The sequence below is a fragment of the Olea europaea genome, chromosome 18, assembly GCF_002742605.1.
Source record: "Olea europaea var. sylvestris chromosome 18, O_europaea_v1, whole genome shotgun sequence".
Lineage (NCBI taxonomy): Eukaryota > Viridiplantae > Streptophyta > Magnoliopsida > Lamiales > Oleaceae > Olea > Olea europaea.
Window position 1 is genome coordinate 28,784,502 of NC_036254.1, and position 18,372 is coordinate 28,802,873.

Sequence of the window (18,372 nt, forward strand, 5' to 3'; positions counted from 1 at the left end):
CTGACAAGGAATTCTACCAAGGAAATACTTGTGAATGCTGATGTTGATTGTAATAGTTATAGCTTAGCTTATGAACTTTGTATTATTCAGAAAACGTTAAATGAATAAATCATCTTTTAAGTGCAGAGATATTTTTCTTGTTTTGGGCTGATTTTGGTAGTTTTGAGAGTTGGGAATTATTGTTTGTGAATTAGAAACTATATATTTTGTAGCTTTTGATTCCCAGAATGTTGAGTTCAGAATGCTGGTACTTATTCACAAATACAGCAGAATGCTGATTTTGTAGTTTTTGATCCCTTGTGGTTATCATTAAGAACATTGGTTACCATACAAGCAGGTCATTAGCTTGAAACACCAAACAAGCAGGTGTATCAGATTAGTTAACCTGATGCACCAAAATCAGGTTCATTAGCTTGAAACACCACAAAAACTATAAGAATAATAACAGTTAATTCAAAAATCATACGAGTAATAAACTGTTGGAATATAACCATTCATTCACAAAACATTCATAAAAAAAAGACATTCCTTTCAACAGTTCATTGTCGAAAAAATTTTGAGGCTCTAAACTATGGCCATTCAGAACATTGGTTACCAATCAAAAATAAATTTTACTGAGTTGCTCTACTCTTCCTTGTCCTTGGATGTGCAAATGGTACTGATCCTCTAACCACTCTTGTGTGCTTTGCCCTTTCAACACTCTTTCTTGCATTTTCTTGGGCTTTTATTTCCAAAAAATCACTAAGCATATTTCAGTTTGCCTTATTTCGACAGGAGAAGGACCATTGTTGTTAGATTGTACATCACTTGTCACTCCAAGTCTAGGTGTGGGCATAAAAATGTATCCAGTTGTTGGGGGATTTTGTTGCACTTCATTCGATGAATTGTCATTTGCTCCCCGAGTTACCCACTTGGCCTATGTTAGAAACAATGTCAGATATATCTTCCAGTAAAACAAAGGAGATAATAATTCAGTTTAAAATGCATTTTATCCGCATGATCAGGCAATTATAATTGTTCTCTATTTGATGTGATCCAAGAATAAAGCTCGAAGACGGCGAGTTCAAGATGAGACCCGTTGATAATAGAAGACAGATCAATGACGCGATCAAGAGCAAAGCAAGTGAAACACGCGATGAGGTTGCTAGTTCAATCAACCATTGATGGGACGATGTTCAAAATGTAAAATTAGGCAACTTTCATGTTGGGGTTGAGAACCGAATCAAAGTGGATCAATTCCATACGAGCAGACGAAGTCGGAGGCAACTGGGCTACTATGCGGTCGCATAGTGCAATGGAGGCTGCGATCGCATGCATAGAGGCAGGCCTAATGTGGAGCTAGTTCAATTGAACTATGCGACCCGATGCGTCTACACTATGCGACGAGTTCAATTGAACTATGCAACCCCATGCGTTTACACTATGCGGTCGCATAGTGTTAATTCGGGGAGACATTTCCTTTTTTTCGCATTTTTTCCATATTTTTTTAGAGTTTTATTTTTAGTCAAATTCTTGTGATATTGGACAGATCTTTTCTAGTTTTACTAGGATTTTAGCATTTTATTTGTAGTTAACTTCTATTCTAGGATTTAGTATAAATAGAAGTTTATTTCTTCATTGTATTATTATTATTATTTTATTTTTTTTACACATAACACATTAATTTGAGAATTAATTCGAAAGACAAATTGCTTTTATTCCTTGTTCTTAATTGAACATATTGAACTTATCAAGAATTATTCTTGTGGCATTCTACAAATCCAGTGCAGGTCTTGGATTGTGTAATTAAGGGCCCTTCAAGCAACGTTCTTACTGAGTTTGTTGGTTCATTAATTTGGGATTCAATCTCTAAATCTCTTAATTTGACTTTTCTGGATTTTCGAAACAATCTAGTTGTGGACTTCATAGTCAATGCTGCTACAAGGTTCGGATCACTGTTTGCTTTGCACGTGAAGAGAAGCCTGCTGTTCATGCAACACTAGTAGAACAAGTTTGCTTGCCATATATCTTCTAACCTAATCAACTACAAATTCATTAAAAAAAAAAAGGAGATTACCATTGAATTTTGACTTTCAATTTGGCTAGATCTATTTTGATTTATAGGTTGAGATCATTTCCATTCTAATCTTGGAAATCAGGAAAAAATCACTAAGCATATTTCAGTTTGCCTTATTTCGACAGGAGAAGGACCATTGTTGTTAGATTGTACATCACTTGTCACTCCAAGTCTAGGTGTGGGCATAAAAATGTATCCAGTTGTTGGGGGATTTTGTTGCACTTCATTCGATGAATTGTCATTTGCTCCCCGAGTTACCCACTTGGCCTATGTTAGAAACAATGTCAGATATATCTTCCAGTAAAACAAAGGAGATGCTAATTCAGTTTAAAATGCATTTTATCCGCATGATCAGGCAATTATAATTGTTCTCTATTTGATGTGATCCAAGAATAAAGCTCGAAGACGGCGAGTTCAAGATGAGACCCGTTGATAATAGAAGACAGATCAATGACGCGATCAAGAGCAAAGCAAGTGAAACACGCGATGAGGTTGCTAGTTCAATCAACCATTGATGGGACGATGTTCAAAATGTAAAATTAGGCAACTTTCATGTTGGGGTTGAGAACCGAATCAAAGTGGATCAATTCCATACGAGCAGACGAAGTCGGAGGCAACTGGGCTACTATGCGGTCGCATAGTGCAATGGAGGCTGCGATCGCATGCATAGAGGCAGGCCTAATGTGGAGCTAGTTCAATTGAACTATGCGACCCGATGCGTCTACACTATGCGACGAGTTCAATTGAACTATGCAACCCCATGCGTTTACACTATGCGGTCGCATAGTGTTAATTCGGGGAGACATTTCCTTTTTTTCGCATTTTTTCCATATTTTGTTAGAGTTTTATTTTTAGTCAAATTCTTGTGATATTGGACAGATCTTTTCTAGTTTTACTAGGATTTTAGCATTTTATTTGTAGTTAACTTCTATTCTAGGATTTAGTATAAATAGAAGTTTATTTCTTCATTGTATTATTATTATTATTTTATTTTTTTTACACATAACACATTAATTTGAGAATTAATTCGAAAGACAAATTGCTTTTATTCCTTGTTCTTAATTGAACATATTGAACTTATCAAGAATTATTCTTGTGGCATTCTACAAATCCAGTGCAGGTCTTGGATTGTGTAATTAAGGGCCCTTCAAGCAACGTTCTTACTGAGTTTGTTGGTTCATTAATTTGGGATTCAATCTCTAAATCTCTTAATTTGACTTTTCTGGATTTTCGAAACAATCTAGTTGTGGACTTCATAGTCAATGCTGCTACAAGGTTCGGATCACTGTTTGCTTTGCACGTGAAGAGAAGCCTGCTGTTCATGCAACACTAGTAGAACAAGTTTGCTTGCCATATATCTTCTAACCTAATCAACTACAAATTCATTAAAAAAAAAAGGAGATTACCATTGAATTTTGACTTTCAATTTGGCTAGATCTATTTTGATTTATAGGGTTGAGATCATTTCCATTCTAATCTTGAAATCAGGAAACATAGTTAAAAACTTAATTTAAACTACATAACTTTAGAACGTTCTAATTTCATATTTAAAAAAAGGACACAAACCTCAGTTAGTACATTCGCCTTATCATGGTAACGCTTGTTGTGGCCAATCAAACCATAGGTATTGCAAGTCATCTTTACTGTTCATTTTTTCTTCATTCTCGAAGTGGACCCAGAACGAGTGATTACGTCTTCTTCTTGCTGTCTTCTTCGCTTCTTTTGCTTCCTTCCTCTCTTCCCTACAACGTAACCCGATGGTTTTAAAAGGATAACATTCACCTCTGGCCACAATTTCTTACTGTTAATAGGATTGACAATGTTTTCATAACACTGTAGATAGGTTTGCACTGTATAGCACTTATGCACATACTTAATAGGATTATCACCTCTTTCTAGTATAACAACAACCCCATGCTCACGTGGAATTCCCGTCAAATCTCATCTCCTACATGCACATGTCTTACTTGACAAATCAACCACATATTCTTCGGCAAGACATTTCACATAGAACTTTGGGCCCGCAGACCAATCCACTACACACTCCTCAGCTAGTTCCACAAATTTGGCTATTTTTTGTTGGATCTTAGGACATAAAGGTCCTCCAACTTTTCTCATCTTATCCTTCCTTAACTGTATCCTCTTCATGCAGTTGATATGCATGTCAATTAACATAGTCAGGATTGATTTCTCCCTATCCTCTAACACTACATTATTGAAAACTTCACATAGATTGTTAAGCACTATATCACTCTTTACCTTAGTTAAAAATGAGACTTATTCCATTCGCGTGGATCCTTTTTCATTAACCACTCATATGCACCCATACTCTTCTTCGCAAGTTCATCCATCCAAAACTTCCAATCAAGCACAATGGTTGACTTTGCAGCTTTCCATAAGTAGCCTTTAAGTGCCAAACTCTTAAAATTAGCCCTAAAAAAATTTGTATACGTGTGCCTCACACAAAACCTATGTTCAACCTCAGGGTACAAGTCCTCAATGACCTTTTGTAATCCCTTCTGTCTATCAATCATAAAAGTCCATTCATTGCTATTCACAATCCTTAAATCTTCACCCAAATGATTAATGAACCATCTCCAACTTCTAGCATTCTCAGTCTCCACTACGGCATATGCTACTGGGTAAATACAATCATTAGCATCTAGTGCCACTGCAACAAGCATCTGCCCGCCAAAATTTCATTTGAAAAAACACCTGTCCAAGCCTAAAAGTTGCCTACAACCACTCATAAAACATCTCTTACAAGCTTTTAAACATATATAAATTCCTTGAAACTTGGACTCATACGTGGTAACTATACATGTGGATTGCTTCTCAAAGTCTCATGAGCAAAAGACCAAAGTAAGCCAAACTAGTGTTCATTAGAACCCTCAATGATTATCCTTGCGTGTCTTCTAGCTCGCCATGCATTAACTTTATTGATTAATAATTTCAAGTCATCTCTCACGGCCTTAATAATAAGCTCTGTCTTCCAATCAGGGGCAACCTTGAAAGTCTCTAAGTACTTCTCAGCAATGTACTTAGTCGTACAATGCTAGTTTGTTCTATCTTGTAGGCATGTGTGTTGCGAAACGAATGTTTTAATTTGTACGCAGCCCTTTTTCTTATTCCATGAAGCCCAAATCTTCCACTTGCCATCTTTTGTTTTGCACACTCCTCTTGCTCTCTTGTCATCGTTCGCCTTAAACTTCAAATTACGTCTAGTGACAACTCCATGATGTATAACTGCTTTTTTAAATTCTTCTATATTTTTGAACTCTTTCCCAACCTCTAGTTATGGATATAAGTTCTTCGTTTCATCATCACAAGTGGGGAAAAACAATAAGGTAGCGGTTGGTTTGCATTTTCATTTTCAAAACGATTTTTAGTTTTCCTCGAAAACGGCCCGTTTTTCGCGTTTTGAGCATTTTGGCAATTTATAACTGGAAACGCTCAAAATGATAAAAAATTGTTTTGCGTTTTCAGTTATAAATTTTAACTCGTTTTCAAAAACGACGAACCAAACTCGTTTTCGAAAATGGAAAACGGAAAATGGCCTGAAAATGGCAAACCAACCGCACCCTAATTATTTTCATCACCAGTAGATGATCGGTATGCAACTCCTCAGATGATGCATAATATCGATCATCCAATTCCGTGCCATCATCTTCAGCAATTGCTTGAAATTTAAGGTCCGCATTAAGACTAACCCCAACTCTTTCCGGTACATTTATCTGGTAACAAAAACTACCATCGTCTACATCATCATCCAAGTCATTTAACTGGCACTCAAGAGGCACCAATTCTTCATCCTCATTGTTTATAACTGTAATGCAAAAAACTAAAGTTAAGGTTTGCTATATATATATATTCAATCTTCACTTGCAATTTTTTTTAATGCCCATAAGCAAACAAATTATACTACAAACATACATATTCATCTGATATAAAGATTAGACCCTGTTTGAAAACTTAAAATCTGATTAACCACATATTCAGTGCATTTTTATTTTTATTTTTATTTTTTGTCTTTTAATGCCCATAAGCAAACAAATCATATAAAAAAAATAAAAATAAAAATCTTCTTGTGGTCTCTCTGGCTCATCCTCCAATAGTGCATCTTCCATAGGGCTGGACATGGTTCGGTTCTAACAAAAATCGAATCGACTCGAAATTTTCAGATATTTAGTAAATGGAATCGTCGGGTCCAAATTTAATTACGGAACCGTTCGGTTCAATTCAGTTCCGTATTATAATTAAATTTTTTAATATATACAAAGTTATGTTAATTTAATTAATGATATCTTCAATATTAGCTCTTACAAAAAAACGTAGTTCAATCTTATGTGTTTCACGTCTCTCTTTACTAAATTCTTCATAAATTTGATTATTAAAATTACAAAAAGAGAAAGATAGCGAGCTCAAAATAATTAAGAGAGATGTTGTAGAGCTTTAATTCGATTTTTTCCAGTAGAAACGATATTACAGTAGAATAACATATTTGGATAAAATTGAGGTCAATTTGATTAAATTGATTTTGAACTGAAAATTAAAAATAAAAAAAATCATATTTTGTGGTTTGAACTAAATTAACTAGTTAACAAATTTATTTAGAAAAAATAAAATAAATTTACTTATTTAAAATAAATTAATTAAAAAAATTACGGAGATTCGGTTCTTATTCGGTTATTCGGGTCTTGGCCTAGAACCGAGAACCGAACCATACTCGTCGGTTCTTGATTCAAATACCCGTTCGGGTATTTAACTTGAGAAAAATCGTTGGGTTCGGTTCGAGAGTTTGGTCCAACCCTAATCTTCCACACAATTGTATTCCATATGAAGGCCAAGTGTATTGACAATTTGAGGGACAATTTCAGAAGAGAAAAATGCCCAAGCTTATTGACGATTTCGGGGACAATTTTGAAGAGGAATTTGAATTTGAACGGTCGTGGATTCAGAAGAGAAATTCAGAGGAGAAAATGTAGTGTAATGGGTTGAAGAGAAATTATAGGCTGTAAAGATTTTGTTGACACATAAAAATTCAGCCCAAATCGAACAACCCAAAAAGTAAAAGCCCAATTGGAGGATCCCCAAATCAGATAGCCCAAAGAACAAAGCCCAATCGAACAAATCAAGGTGAAGACCCAAATAAGGAGGCCCGAGAATGCGGTAACGCCATCGCCCAAGTTTACAAGTCACCCAGAATCTGAACGAATAGAGTGTCATACGATCGCCCAGAGCTGTTACTCTATTTCTCGCCCAAACCTTCAAGTCGCCCAAAGTATCAACAAACATAACGCGTCGTGGTTATCAAGAAATGCAGTTATCAAAGCAGTTGTTAAAGCAGCCCTATCACGTTCCACGATTTAAGGAATTCAATCGAAAGCGGTTGAACGATGAAAAGTAATGGCAGCAGTTAAAAGTCAGTTTTCATGACAAAATGGCCATTACGAAGAAAGTGGGTAGTTATAGGGCGATCAAACAGTTTTTAGAGTAGTTAATCACAAAGGAATCGCCTATGAAGTATAAAAGGGAAAAAAGACATAGAAGCAAAGACCGAATCCAAAACTCTCGAACAGAGAATATGTAATTTTCATTTCCTTAGCTTTTAGACTTAAACACTTTCCTTTCAGTAACTCGTGTGCTTGCGCCCCTTGGAGACACGTTGTCTTTTTTCATTTCCAATTGTAAAGTCATCACCAATAAAAGAACACCCTTTTTTGGGACTTTGTCTCAAGAGGTTTGTCCCTTACACAATCGTCTGACCCTTTTTAATTGTTAGCGACTAACCCGCGCGAAACAAATTTAACGGGATATATTTGCCACATTTGATTTCTATTTTCCACGTATGTTTTTTCATCCATTTGGAGAGATGAGTTAAATGAGCGATTGATGGATAATTATAAAGAAGTATGAGTGAGTATTTGATAATCCATTAAATATGGATGAGTAAGTAGTAATAATATTAAAATTCACTAATTGTTGATTAAATTCTCCCCGATTTTGATTAATTTCAAAAACTATTTTTGAAATAAATGGTATTGATGTTGCCAGCACATACTTCATAAACAAAATTTGTCAACCTAATTAGTACAAGTAACATCATTTCTTGCTTTATCAACGTTTCTTCTTACGCTGTACATACAGAGATATAGAGAGAGAGAAGAGAGCCACGCTTAGGGTTTGCAGAAGACGCACATTCTGATTCTCTCTCTTTTTCTTTCTCTAAATCAAACACGTCCTTACAAATGCAAACCACCCCAGAATTCTCCCACAAAGAAACAGAATTAAACGACGATTTACAGGAACGAGCATTCTCCAGCCGCAGCTGCTGTTGCTTTTGGATTTTCGGGTCCCGAGAATTCAATAATTGGGAGCGGATTTCGACTTCGGAGGAACAGCAGAAGACTGCCGGCGGCGGTTGGTGGTATAAGGGAATAAACACATTGAAGAAAGCGAGAGAATGGTCGGAGATCGTGGCTGGTCCGAAATGGAAGACATTCATTCGCAGGTTCAACAAGACCGGCCGATGCAAGACCGGGAAATTCCGGTACGATCCCTTGAGTTACGCCTTGAACTTCGACAACGGCTGGCAGGGGCAAAACGGTCAAATGCAGGACGACGACCAGGTGTTCAGGGATTTTTCATCAAGGTACGCGGCGATTCCGTTTTCGATTAAGGTTTCGATGGAATTGGGCAATGATGATCCGTCATCCACGTAGACGTTGAAAATTGGCGGTGGCGCGTTGTGGAGGTCTTTAGTGGCGTGGCAGCGAACTCCGCCGAGGAATATGCTGTGAATGATCAGGTTGTACGACTTTTCGAAGTCACGTCAAATGGGTCGGGTGATTCTACTTTCACATTATTTCATTTTTGTCGTTTAAATTTTATCCCAGTTGATACTTTTATTCATCTGAGGTGAAAATTGGTTTTTGGTTTGCGTGGCGGTACGCTGATTTATGTGCAGCATGTACCCTTTTTTTCTTTTTCTTTTTCTTTTTTTTTAAGTTTTTATGATGGAATTATAATTTCAATTCAATATTTTTTGACTTCGTTACCCGGCTACAAGAATTTTCAAGCTTTTTGGATGGTGAATAACAAGTACATATTAGCGCAAAGTTTGGGAGTGATTTTTTGACTCAAAAAATTGATTTTTTGACCGTTAATTTACTATTTCAGTCGTCATATTCGACTTTTTCTCTTAAAGGTGACCCTACTTTTCTCCTAACGATTAAAATATCAATTTTCAAAATCTCTCCCAAATAGACTGTCGAAATATTTAACATATCTCGTTCAGTATTCATCAACTAAGTGTTTAAAATTTGAATTCCTACAAGTTAGGGCATGGTAGGCAATACTGAACCAAATTTCCATGTGCCGAATGGCCTAAGAATTTTCGCTCGGTTTGTTTTACAAATATAGGGAAAGTTACACATTGAGAAAAAAATAATGAAAAGCAAGTCCAGAGCCGTATGGAGAATTTTGGTTTACTTTGGACTTGAATGGTTGATATCAAAATAATTCGGGTATAATAAGGAATTTTTAAGACCTACAAACTTCGAATTCTTTTACTTTGTACGTTCAGCCTCATGCGTCACTCTTGGGGAGGTGAGGTAAGTTAAGACTGGTTTATGTAATGCAAAATGTGATTATTATCTTCTTATCGATATTTTCCGTCAATTGAGAACTCAAATTGTTAAAAATGTGAAAGCTTGGAGACTGAGGTGCTCCGCTTTAAATAGAAAACCTAAATGCTCAATTTGATGACGACTAAAGGCTTCTTGTGTGTGTGTATTTTAATTTTAAAATTCTCAAAGCCCTATATGAGAGTCAAGATTTACGATTGCACGACAACTGTATATATATTTTAGAGCCTTGCTGTGTGTACAAAAAACATTTTACAAGTTTGCTACAAATAACTCACAATAAAGGGTGAGGTGAGAGATTTTTTGGCATTTTTATCATCTGAGACCCACACGTGAGATCTCTGGTGAAATTTTGTGATTCCATTTTCTGTACAAATGGAATAAGCCATTATTTTACCTATTACTGTGTAGAATGTAGAGCACTATATACAATCCGATATGGTTTGGGAGATTTTTGTGTGTTGCCTCGTGCCTCCACAAAAGATGGACTCCATTATACGAGACCAAGCTTGTAACTCTCGATAACATTGAGGCTAATTTCACAAGGAATGCAGTGTTTGAGTTCATAAGATAATGTTTTGATGCGAAAGTGAAGACGAAAGTATTGCAATTCAGCTAAATATGTTTGTGGATATTTTTTATCTGAGGTTAAATTTATTCAAACCACAATTTTTAATAGTTAGATCATATTTTAATTACATACAAAAATTACTAACTTTTATACATTATCACATTTATATCTCAATTTTATTTTATTTTTTTGCATTCTTATTTTTAGATTGATATAAACTGTTCTTGATTATGGTTTAACTCCAAAATTTTCTTTCAGACTGACTAAAAAAAATCATTTCTCCATTATATATTTAATAAGCAAAACAATTAATAATATAAAAATGCAATTAAATATTTGATCCTCATTTTAAAAGCACGTTAACAATATGAATTGGGATGACCAAACAAAGGATGGGTGGGAATATTTCTCTCCTCTTTGATTAGAAATATCGACAGATCGTCATCCAAAGGACAAAATTTTCAAATGTTAAAAATAAGAATGTAATGAAAAATAATACTAACGATATAATAATGTAATTAAAATATGAATATAACCCCTTTATCTAATTGTCAAAATTTTTATCTTCATAGTTATCAATAATCACTCTTTGTGCAGAAAATTTTAAGAATAGTTTCTAAATGGCAAAATTCTATTTTCTTTGGACTTGAATTTGTGCAATTTCAAATTCGCCCCGTCTTTCTTTTTTTTTTTTTTGGGTAACACAAGAATTAAATCTAGACCACATGGACCGGCAAGATTACTACGTTTTTATGCAGCTTGGGTGTCAGCTGGTGGATCCATATTCGAACCTCAATACACAGTAAATGGATAATAATTCTAGATCCGACCCAAATCCAACCAACCCTGAACTTCTATGTCAAAATTATCCGGCCACGCGCAACCACAAGATGAATTCTAAGGGGCATGAAAGAGACAAGACAAATGTTCATTCTCTCATGAATATGTGGTTCAGCTGTCAGTAGGGCTGTGATGTGATTGCTGAACCCAGATCTTTTTTGGCCCAACATACGAGCGTGTGCGGTAATTGTTTACATCAAACTAGTCAAATGCCAACTATCTTACAAATGATTAATTTCAATCTTTTGGATTATATACTTGCTCAGTGGAGTTGGTAAACTTGGAGTAAGTGGTATATATTAAAAATTTCCATCCAGCTAAGCTTGGGATCGGCTTATAACGATCAAGATAATCTTGGATGGGTCATTGACTCGGTTCGTTTAAGCCCAAATCGAGAAGGAAAAAGAATACGGGTTTCTTTCTTTATGAAAAACGGGGCACATAGGAAAGACACCATTAACTATAGCCAAAGCTATACAAAAAAGTTTCACGGATCCCACCTTTTGGTCCCAACCTAAAAGAAAGAACTCGATGCACAAAAAAGAGCGTTTTCGCGCTATTTCAAAAGGTTTACAAACAGAAATGAAAGCAAAAGAATAGGCAACCAAAACAAGGCAAAAGAAAAGCTAATTGCCCTCTGCTTTGATGAAAAGACAAATCTAATCCCATATTAGATACCATTAATCGAATCTCAAATTTTGATTAACATACAAGAAAACTGACACCCTTCGACTGGTTTCAACTGAAAGTTGAAAATAGAACATAAGATCCAAGTTCTTAATCCGATTTTGACATATTGTCTGAGGAATTAGGTGGCCGCAAATGAAGGGGTGTCTTAAACAAGCTAATTTAGTCATGTCAATATGAATCAAGTTATTCTAAGATCAAAAATCAAAAGTCTGTACTCCAAGATGAATCGTATCGGAAAGACCAATATATTATTAAATTGCAATGCTAGAATATTCAAACCTCCATTACTATCAGTGTACCAATATGTTCAGAATAGAAGAAAGCCAATACGGTAATTTACCAATTAGCAATTAATCAAAAAGGTTTATGGAAAAAAGGGGGAATACCTTTCATAGGCCTTCTGTCCTATGCATCCATGGTAAGTCCAGATTAAGAGAAGAGGGATTGTCATTTTGTGCATCGGAAGAACTAGCAAATTTGCCCTTCTTTGACCATAGCCATATTTTGGAAACTGAATAGCTATCAGTTTTTGTCCCAATACTTATCTTCTTCCCGTCTTCTTCCCTTCCATTAGGCGAAAGTTTACTAGCTCGTTCCATGCCCCCAACAAGCTTCAAATTCCGACGAGTTCTATCATGGCCCAAGGCAGCTACCCTTAGATTAGCATCACCAACCACATACTGATATGAGCCCATTGAGTAACACCTTCGAGCATCCAGTTTACTACTACTAGTCTCTCCTACGTCCTCCTGCACTTCCTTGTTATTCAATTTTCTGAATTTACCAAGTCTTACAGGGAAAACACCCTGTTCTACAGCAACTTCTTGAATTTGCACAGTTTTCAGCCCATTTGAAAATCCATTCTCTCCATTACCGGGAAATCCATCTTCTTCCCTAAAATCCCGGGAATCGAGTATTGGGTTTTCTGTTGAGAACTGGGGATTGAAAAGCATATCCCTACAGAGAGGACAAGTCGAATTCGACAGTAGCCAAGTATCGATACAATTTATATGAAAAGCATGGCTACACATTGGAAGCAATCTCAGTTGGTCCTTCTCAGCAAATTCACACAAACAGACAGCACAATCAAAGGGCTCTTTCGTACCACCAAATATCTCCTTATACATAAACAATGGTAATGCATCAATAAACGCTTGATCTAGACCCGAATCGTGTAAATGGAAGAGCTGTTGCAGTTGTCTTTCAAGTGCATCAGAGCTAGAAACTTCCAAATTTCTATTAGATTGAGAGGATGACTGGTTTTTCGTAAGAAATCTAACAAGCAAGTGTAGAACCCCAGATATGAAGAACAAAACAGCTAAAATAACTATTATGAACAAAACAGCTGGACTAATCCGCGTACCAGATGAAGATGGGCTTGACTCTTTATGGAAATTACTATTTACACCATAAGGAGAAATAGGAGGTGGGTAAGTCATGATACCATCTCTCTGATTCATTTTATGCTGAATCCATGACATTTTCATATGGGTATGCCCAGAAAACAACCTCTGTTCTTCCATTTCTTTCATTAAACAGTCAATCTTAAGAATTTAGAAACCAAAAATTGTGTTACATCACAAGGATGTTTAGGCATAATAAAGTAACAATTTTTATTCCTTCCCGATAGAAAAACTCCAAGTGACTGACTGTTCAATGATATGAGTAGATGAGGAAATAGGAAACTTTAAAGATTGAGTCTTTACCAACCTTGATCCTCCGTTAATGTATTCATAACATGGACCCATTCTTGCAGTCGCAGAAAAACCGTAAAAAACACAGCTTTTGGTGGAATCTTAGAACCTTTTATTTCACTGAGGATACAGAAACATACTTACAATAACTAAGATTATTCACTTAGTATGTATCCATGATTCTCGCTTTGTAACGGGGTCACTAGTTTCTAAAATGAAGGTAAAGTGTGCCAAAAAGATTCAAAGCAACACTTTCTAGTTTCTACTTCGTCCAAGAAATAAATAGAAAAAACAAAAGAAAAAGAGAGATTTACTTTTGCTGTAAACACACGCTTTCGGGAAGCGCGTGGAGTACCTAAAAAAGTTGGGCCTTGAAGTGCCACATATCTTGCTCACTAAAATGGGCTGAAAAAGCGGCAAGTTAAAATTAGTGAAAATTAATAAACAATTAAGCGCTTAATTAACAGGTTTAATTAAAATTAAAACACAAGATTATTAATGTTTGAGCTTAAAAAGTTGAGAAAATTATTCTAAAAATATATTTCTGTTATAAAAGTGAAGAAAAGAGAAGAGAATAGAGAAAAGCTAATAGACTTATGTGTGTATTTTATTAAGGACCAAGTCCTATATTTATAGGACAGAATTAGGGATACAACAGTAATAATTTCTAGCGCTGCAGGGTTATAATTGTCATTCACCTCTAAATCTCAATAAACTTTCATTTTACAACACTTCCCCTTGAATGATACATTAGAAAATATCTGCCTCGTTAAAATTTTGTTTGATAAAAATCCAATGAAAAAAACTCAAAATGAAGGAAAAGGAGTACAATTATTTTGGAATATTAAAAATAAATGCTGCCTTATTAAAACATTATTAGGAAAATACAGTGGGACGAAACCTAAGTGAAGGAAAAAAAAAATAGCTACTCCCCCTGATGTTGATAATTGAAAATCTTTGAGTCGACGCATTTCAATCTCATGAACTAATTTCTTGAATGTAGATGTTGACAGTACTTTTGTGAATAAATTGGCAACATTGTCACTTGAGCGATTTGTTGGATATCGATATCGCAATTCTTTTGAAGCTCATGTATATGAAAGAATTTTGGAGAAATATGTTTCGTTCTGTCACCTTTGATATAGCCTCCTCTGAGTTGTGCAATACAAGCTGCACTGTCTTCATATAAAATTGTTGGACGATCCTTTGTTGAAGTTAATCTGCATTATGTTTGAATATAATGGGTCATGTTTCTCAACCACGTACATTCTCGACCTATTTCATGGATTGCAATAATTTCAAAATGATTGGAGGATGTAGCTGTCAATGATTTTTTCATATATCTCCATGATATAGTTATTCCTCTACATGTAAATACATAACATGTTTGTGATTTAGCTTTATGTGGATTAGATATATAACCTGCATCTGCATATCCCAACTTTTGAGAATAAAATAATTCAAAATCAATAGTACCCTTTAGATAATGAAAAATATGTTTAACACTATTCCAATATATTTTGAGTTGGTGTAAAACTATATTTTGCAAAGAAACTTGTAGAAAAAGTTATGTCAAGTCGAGTGCAATTTACAAGATAAGTTAATATTCCAATTACACTAAAATATGGTACTTCAGAACCAAGAACATTTATCCATCTTCAAGTGGACGAAATTGATCATTTTTCACATCAAGTGATTGAACAACCATAGGTGATACCAATGGATGTGCATTATCCATTTAAAAACATTTTAAATTTTTTCCTATATGCGTAGATTAGTAAACAAATAATCCATTTGCGAAATGTTCAATCTGCAATCCGAGACAAAATTTGATTTTTCGCAAATCCTTCATCTCAAATTCATTTTTCAAATAATCAACAGTTTTCTTGAGCTCTTCGAGAGTTCCAATTAAATTTAAATCATCAATATAAATTGCCACAATTGCAAATCCAATATCTGTTTTCTTTACGAAAACATATGGGTGGACATGGTAATTTTTATAACATTCATTCAACAAATATTCGTTAAAACGATTATACCACATGCGTCCAAATTGTTTTAATCAATATAATGATCTAAAAACATGGTTCTCGGGCATATATCATTTGAGTTATGCTTCTGGTATATTAAATCTTTCAAATATAACATTAATAATCATGTCAGATCAGTTGATTATCACGTATTTCAAGTTTCATATATCGTCAAGATAACATGATATAAACTCGTGATTTCATCCACGACGATCTTTATGAAATTCACTGTGTTGAGAATCGTGCATTACACAATACGACTTCATTTTTCTCATTTCCTTTTCGTATATATCTTTAGATTTTCGGACTACATGTCCAAAAAATTTGTGTTTATACAGTAAATTCAATTTAAGATTGTGTCTCCTTTTATTTGGCCAAACATTATTTCGATTAATATATTTAGACGCATTTATTTTGATTCCTCACGATTCATATATGATATTGTATATCATGTACAAAATTGTTGTCGACAACTTTCTATTTTCTTGTTCGATTCTTTATCTTTTCCCATAGTGACTTAACTTATTTAAATATCTCAATTTTCAACATATCAGGTACCTGAATCTCTTCTGGGGTTTTATAATTTGTTATGTCTAAACACTCATTAAGAGTATATGCCTCCTTAATGAAACTATCTTTGTTAACTGCTCAATTTTTATTTAAAGATTTATGTATTAGAATCGAACATCATCACGCTTCAGGCGTGCCATAAATGTATCAAAATATAATCTTAACAAATTGTCCTCTAAGACATCAATTCGCATTGGAGTATTAAAAATTGGCGTGTGAGATATTATTAATCTCTTTGATCAATAAATGTATCTAAATAAATTATCTTTTGAACTTTTGGTTCGAATGATATTTAGCGAAAATTTAGATGATAATGCATTTATACACTATTTTCAATTTCTTAATTCCTCCTCTAATGCTGAGAGAATTGTCCAATCAAATTGACAATCATTTTTTCAGTGTTATAAAAAATCGCCCATTTGAAATAATAGTTCAAATTACGTACATATTCTCACCATTCTTTACTTTCTATCTCACTGTATTGTGGTGTTTGATATTTACATATACTACACCATAAAAACTAATTAGATGAAAAAATTAGGATTTGACCATAAGCTGATTATAATAGGAAAAACTGTGATTTTGGCATGATGCGTAATGTAATTCCCTAAATAAAAATGGGAAACACTTTATTCTCAATTAAATTAATTAGAGGCATTTAACAAAAAGTTGTGTGGAACCATTTATCGACATTTCAACTAACATTTATTAAAATGTTGAGATTTATGCCCACTAGCATTAACAAGATACAGTTTTGATTATATAATCTGAAAATTATGCTCATGAATTCAGCAATAAGTTCGCAAAACTTCATATTGCGAACACCATGCAATCATCCAATATTTATGTTAAATCTATTAAATACAAATAATATTTAGATGGTTAACATGGTGGGTAATGAGGCCCCATATATCACCCTAATTAATTTTCAGAAATATAGGGAATTCAATTCCTATTTTAGCTAGCGATGTTTAATGATCAATTGTCGATAAAGAGAACAAATAATATATAAGAATTCATTGAATTGAAAAATCTTCTGATTCTTCATTGAATATCCATTAAATTTTTTTTAATTTCGCATTATTATTGATCCAGTAATGGTCCACCTGATCATACCAAATAATAAAATCAAATTGAATTTTTGATTAAATATAATATATAATTCAATTATTTAATCTCGAAAAATATTATTAAATATTATATAATCATATATCATTCAAATAGTCAAACTAATCAATGTTCTAACGACATTAGTTATATATTTCCCTTCATGGATAAATATGAATTCAAAATAATATATTTTTCGAAACACGTGTTACTTTAAAAGCACGTTATATATTATTATTATTATTATTATTATTATTATTATCCTTTCAAAAGCAATATATCAATATTCTTTTGGAATATGAAAAATTTTAATGTCATGCTCTTCAGGAATAATAAAATATTACTGTTTACAGTAATAATTATGTAAAGATTTACTTTTTCGGAGTAAAAACAAAATTTTATATTAGAACTTATATCATTGTGCTCTTTAAGAGCAATAAAATCTAACAAGAGCATCAATATCTAAATACGTATGAATAAAAATTGACACATAAATAAATAGAGTAATTTAATTCGTAATTTTACATATAATCGATCAATATTATTCAGAAATATTGAAATTATAACATCATATTCTTTTGAAGCAATTAATATTCTTTTTTTTAAATATGAATAACACTGTGTTTCTTCAAGAATACCCACACAACCTTTGTTTTTTAATATTATATATATATAAACTGTGTTTTCTTTAGGAACACAACGAGACATATAATCTTTAAGAGTATAAATACAATATTCTTCTGAAATATTGACATTAACGATTAATTCTACATTTCCAGCCAAATAATAAAATTTATGCCCTACATGAGTAATAATGAAATATTTTTCGTGAATATTTATATAACGTGTGTTGCGTTTCTTTGAGAACATCAACATTATATTCATTTAAAATAACCATAATTTACATTATGCTTCTTTATGAGCATTAAGTAAATATTCTTTTGGAATATTAAATTTGTAATAACATGCTATTTATAAATAAGTAATATTCTTCTGGAATATTAATAATGTTGTATTATTTCAGGAGCAACAACGAACTATTTATAATAGATAGATATACAATTAATATTTTTCTGAAATATTAATTATAATGTTGTGCTACTTTTGGAACAATAAAATGATAAATTCTTAATTTGAAGTTCATAGAATAATATCTAAAAATATTTAA

The 18,372-nt window shown here is 33.6% G+C and overlaps 2 protein-coding genes across 2 annotated transcripts; one reads left to right on the plus strand and one right to left on the minus strand.

Moving 5' to 3' along the window:
* The first annotated feature begins 8,170 nt into the window (after positions 1-8,170).
* Positions 8,171-9,157, plus strand: LOC111368074. The gene has a single exon (XM_022989264.1). It carries the CDS (start codon positions 8,305-8,307, stop codon positions 8,776-8,778), a length of 474 nt encoding a protein of 157 aa, XP_022845032.1. The 5' UTR covers positions 8,171-8,304; the 3' UTR covers positions 8,779-9,157.
* Positions 9,158-11,765: 2,608 nt separating this feature from the next.
* Positions 11,766-13,770, minus strand: LOC111368076 (RING-H2 finger protein ATL46-like). The gene has a single exon (XM_022989265.1). It carries the CDS (start codon positions 13,333-13,335, stop codon positions 12,193-12,195), a length of 1,143 nt encoding a protein of 380 aa, XP_022845033.1. The 5' UTR covers positions 13,336-13,770; the 3' UTR covers positions 11,766-12,192.
* Between the last annotated feature and the right edge of the window lie 4,602 nt (positions 13,771-18,372).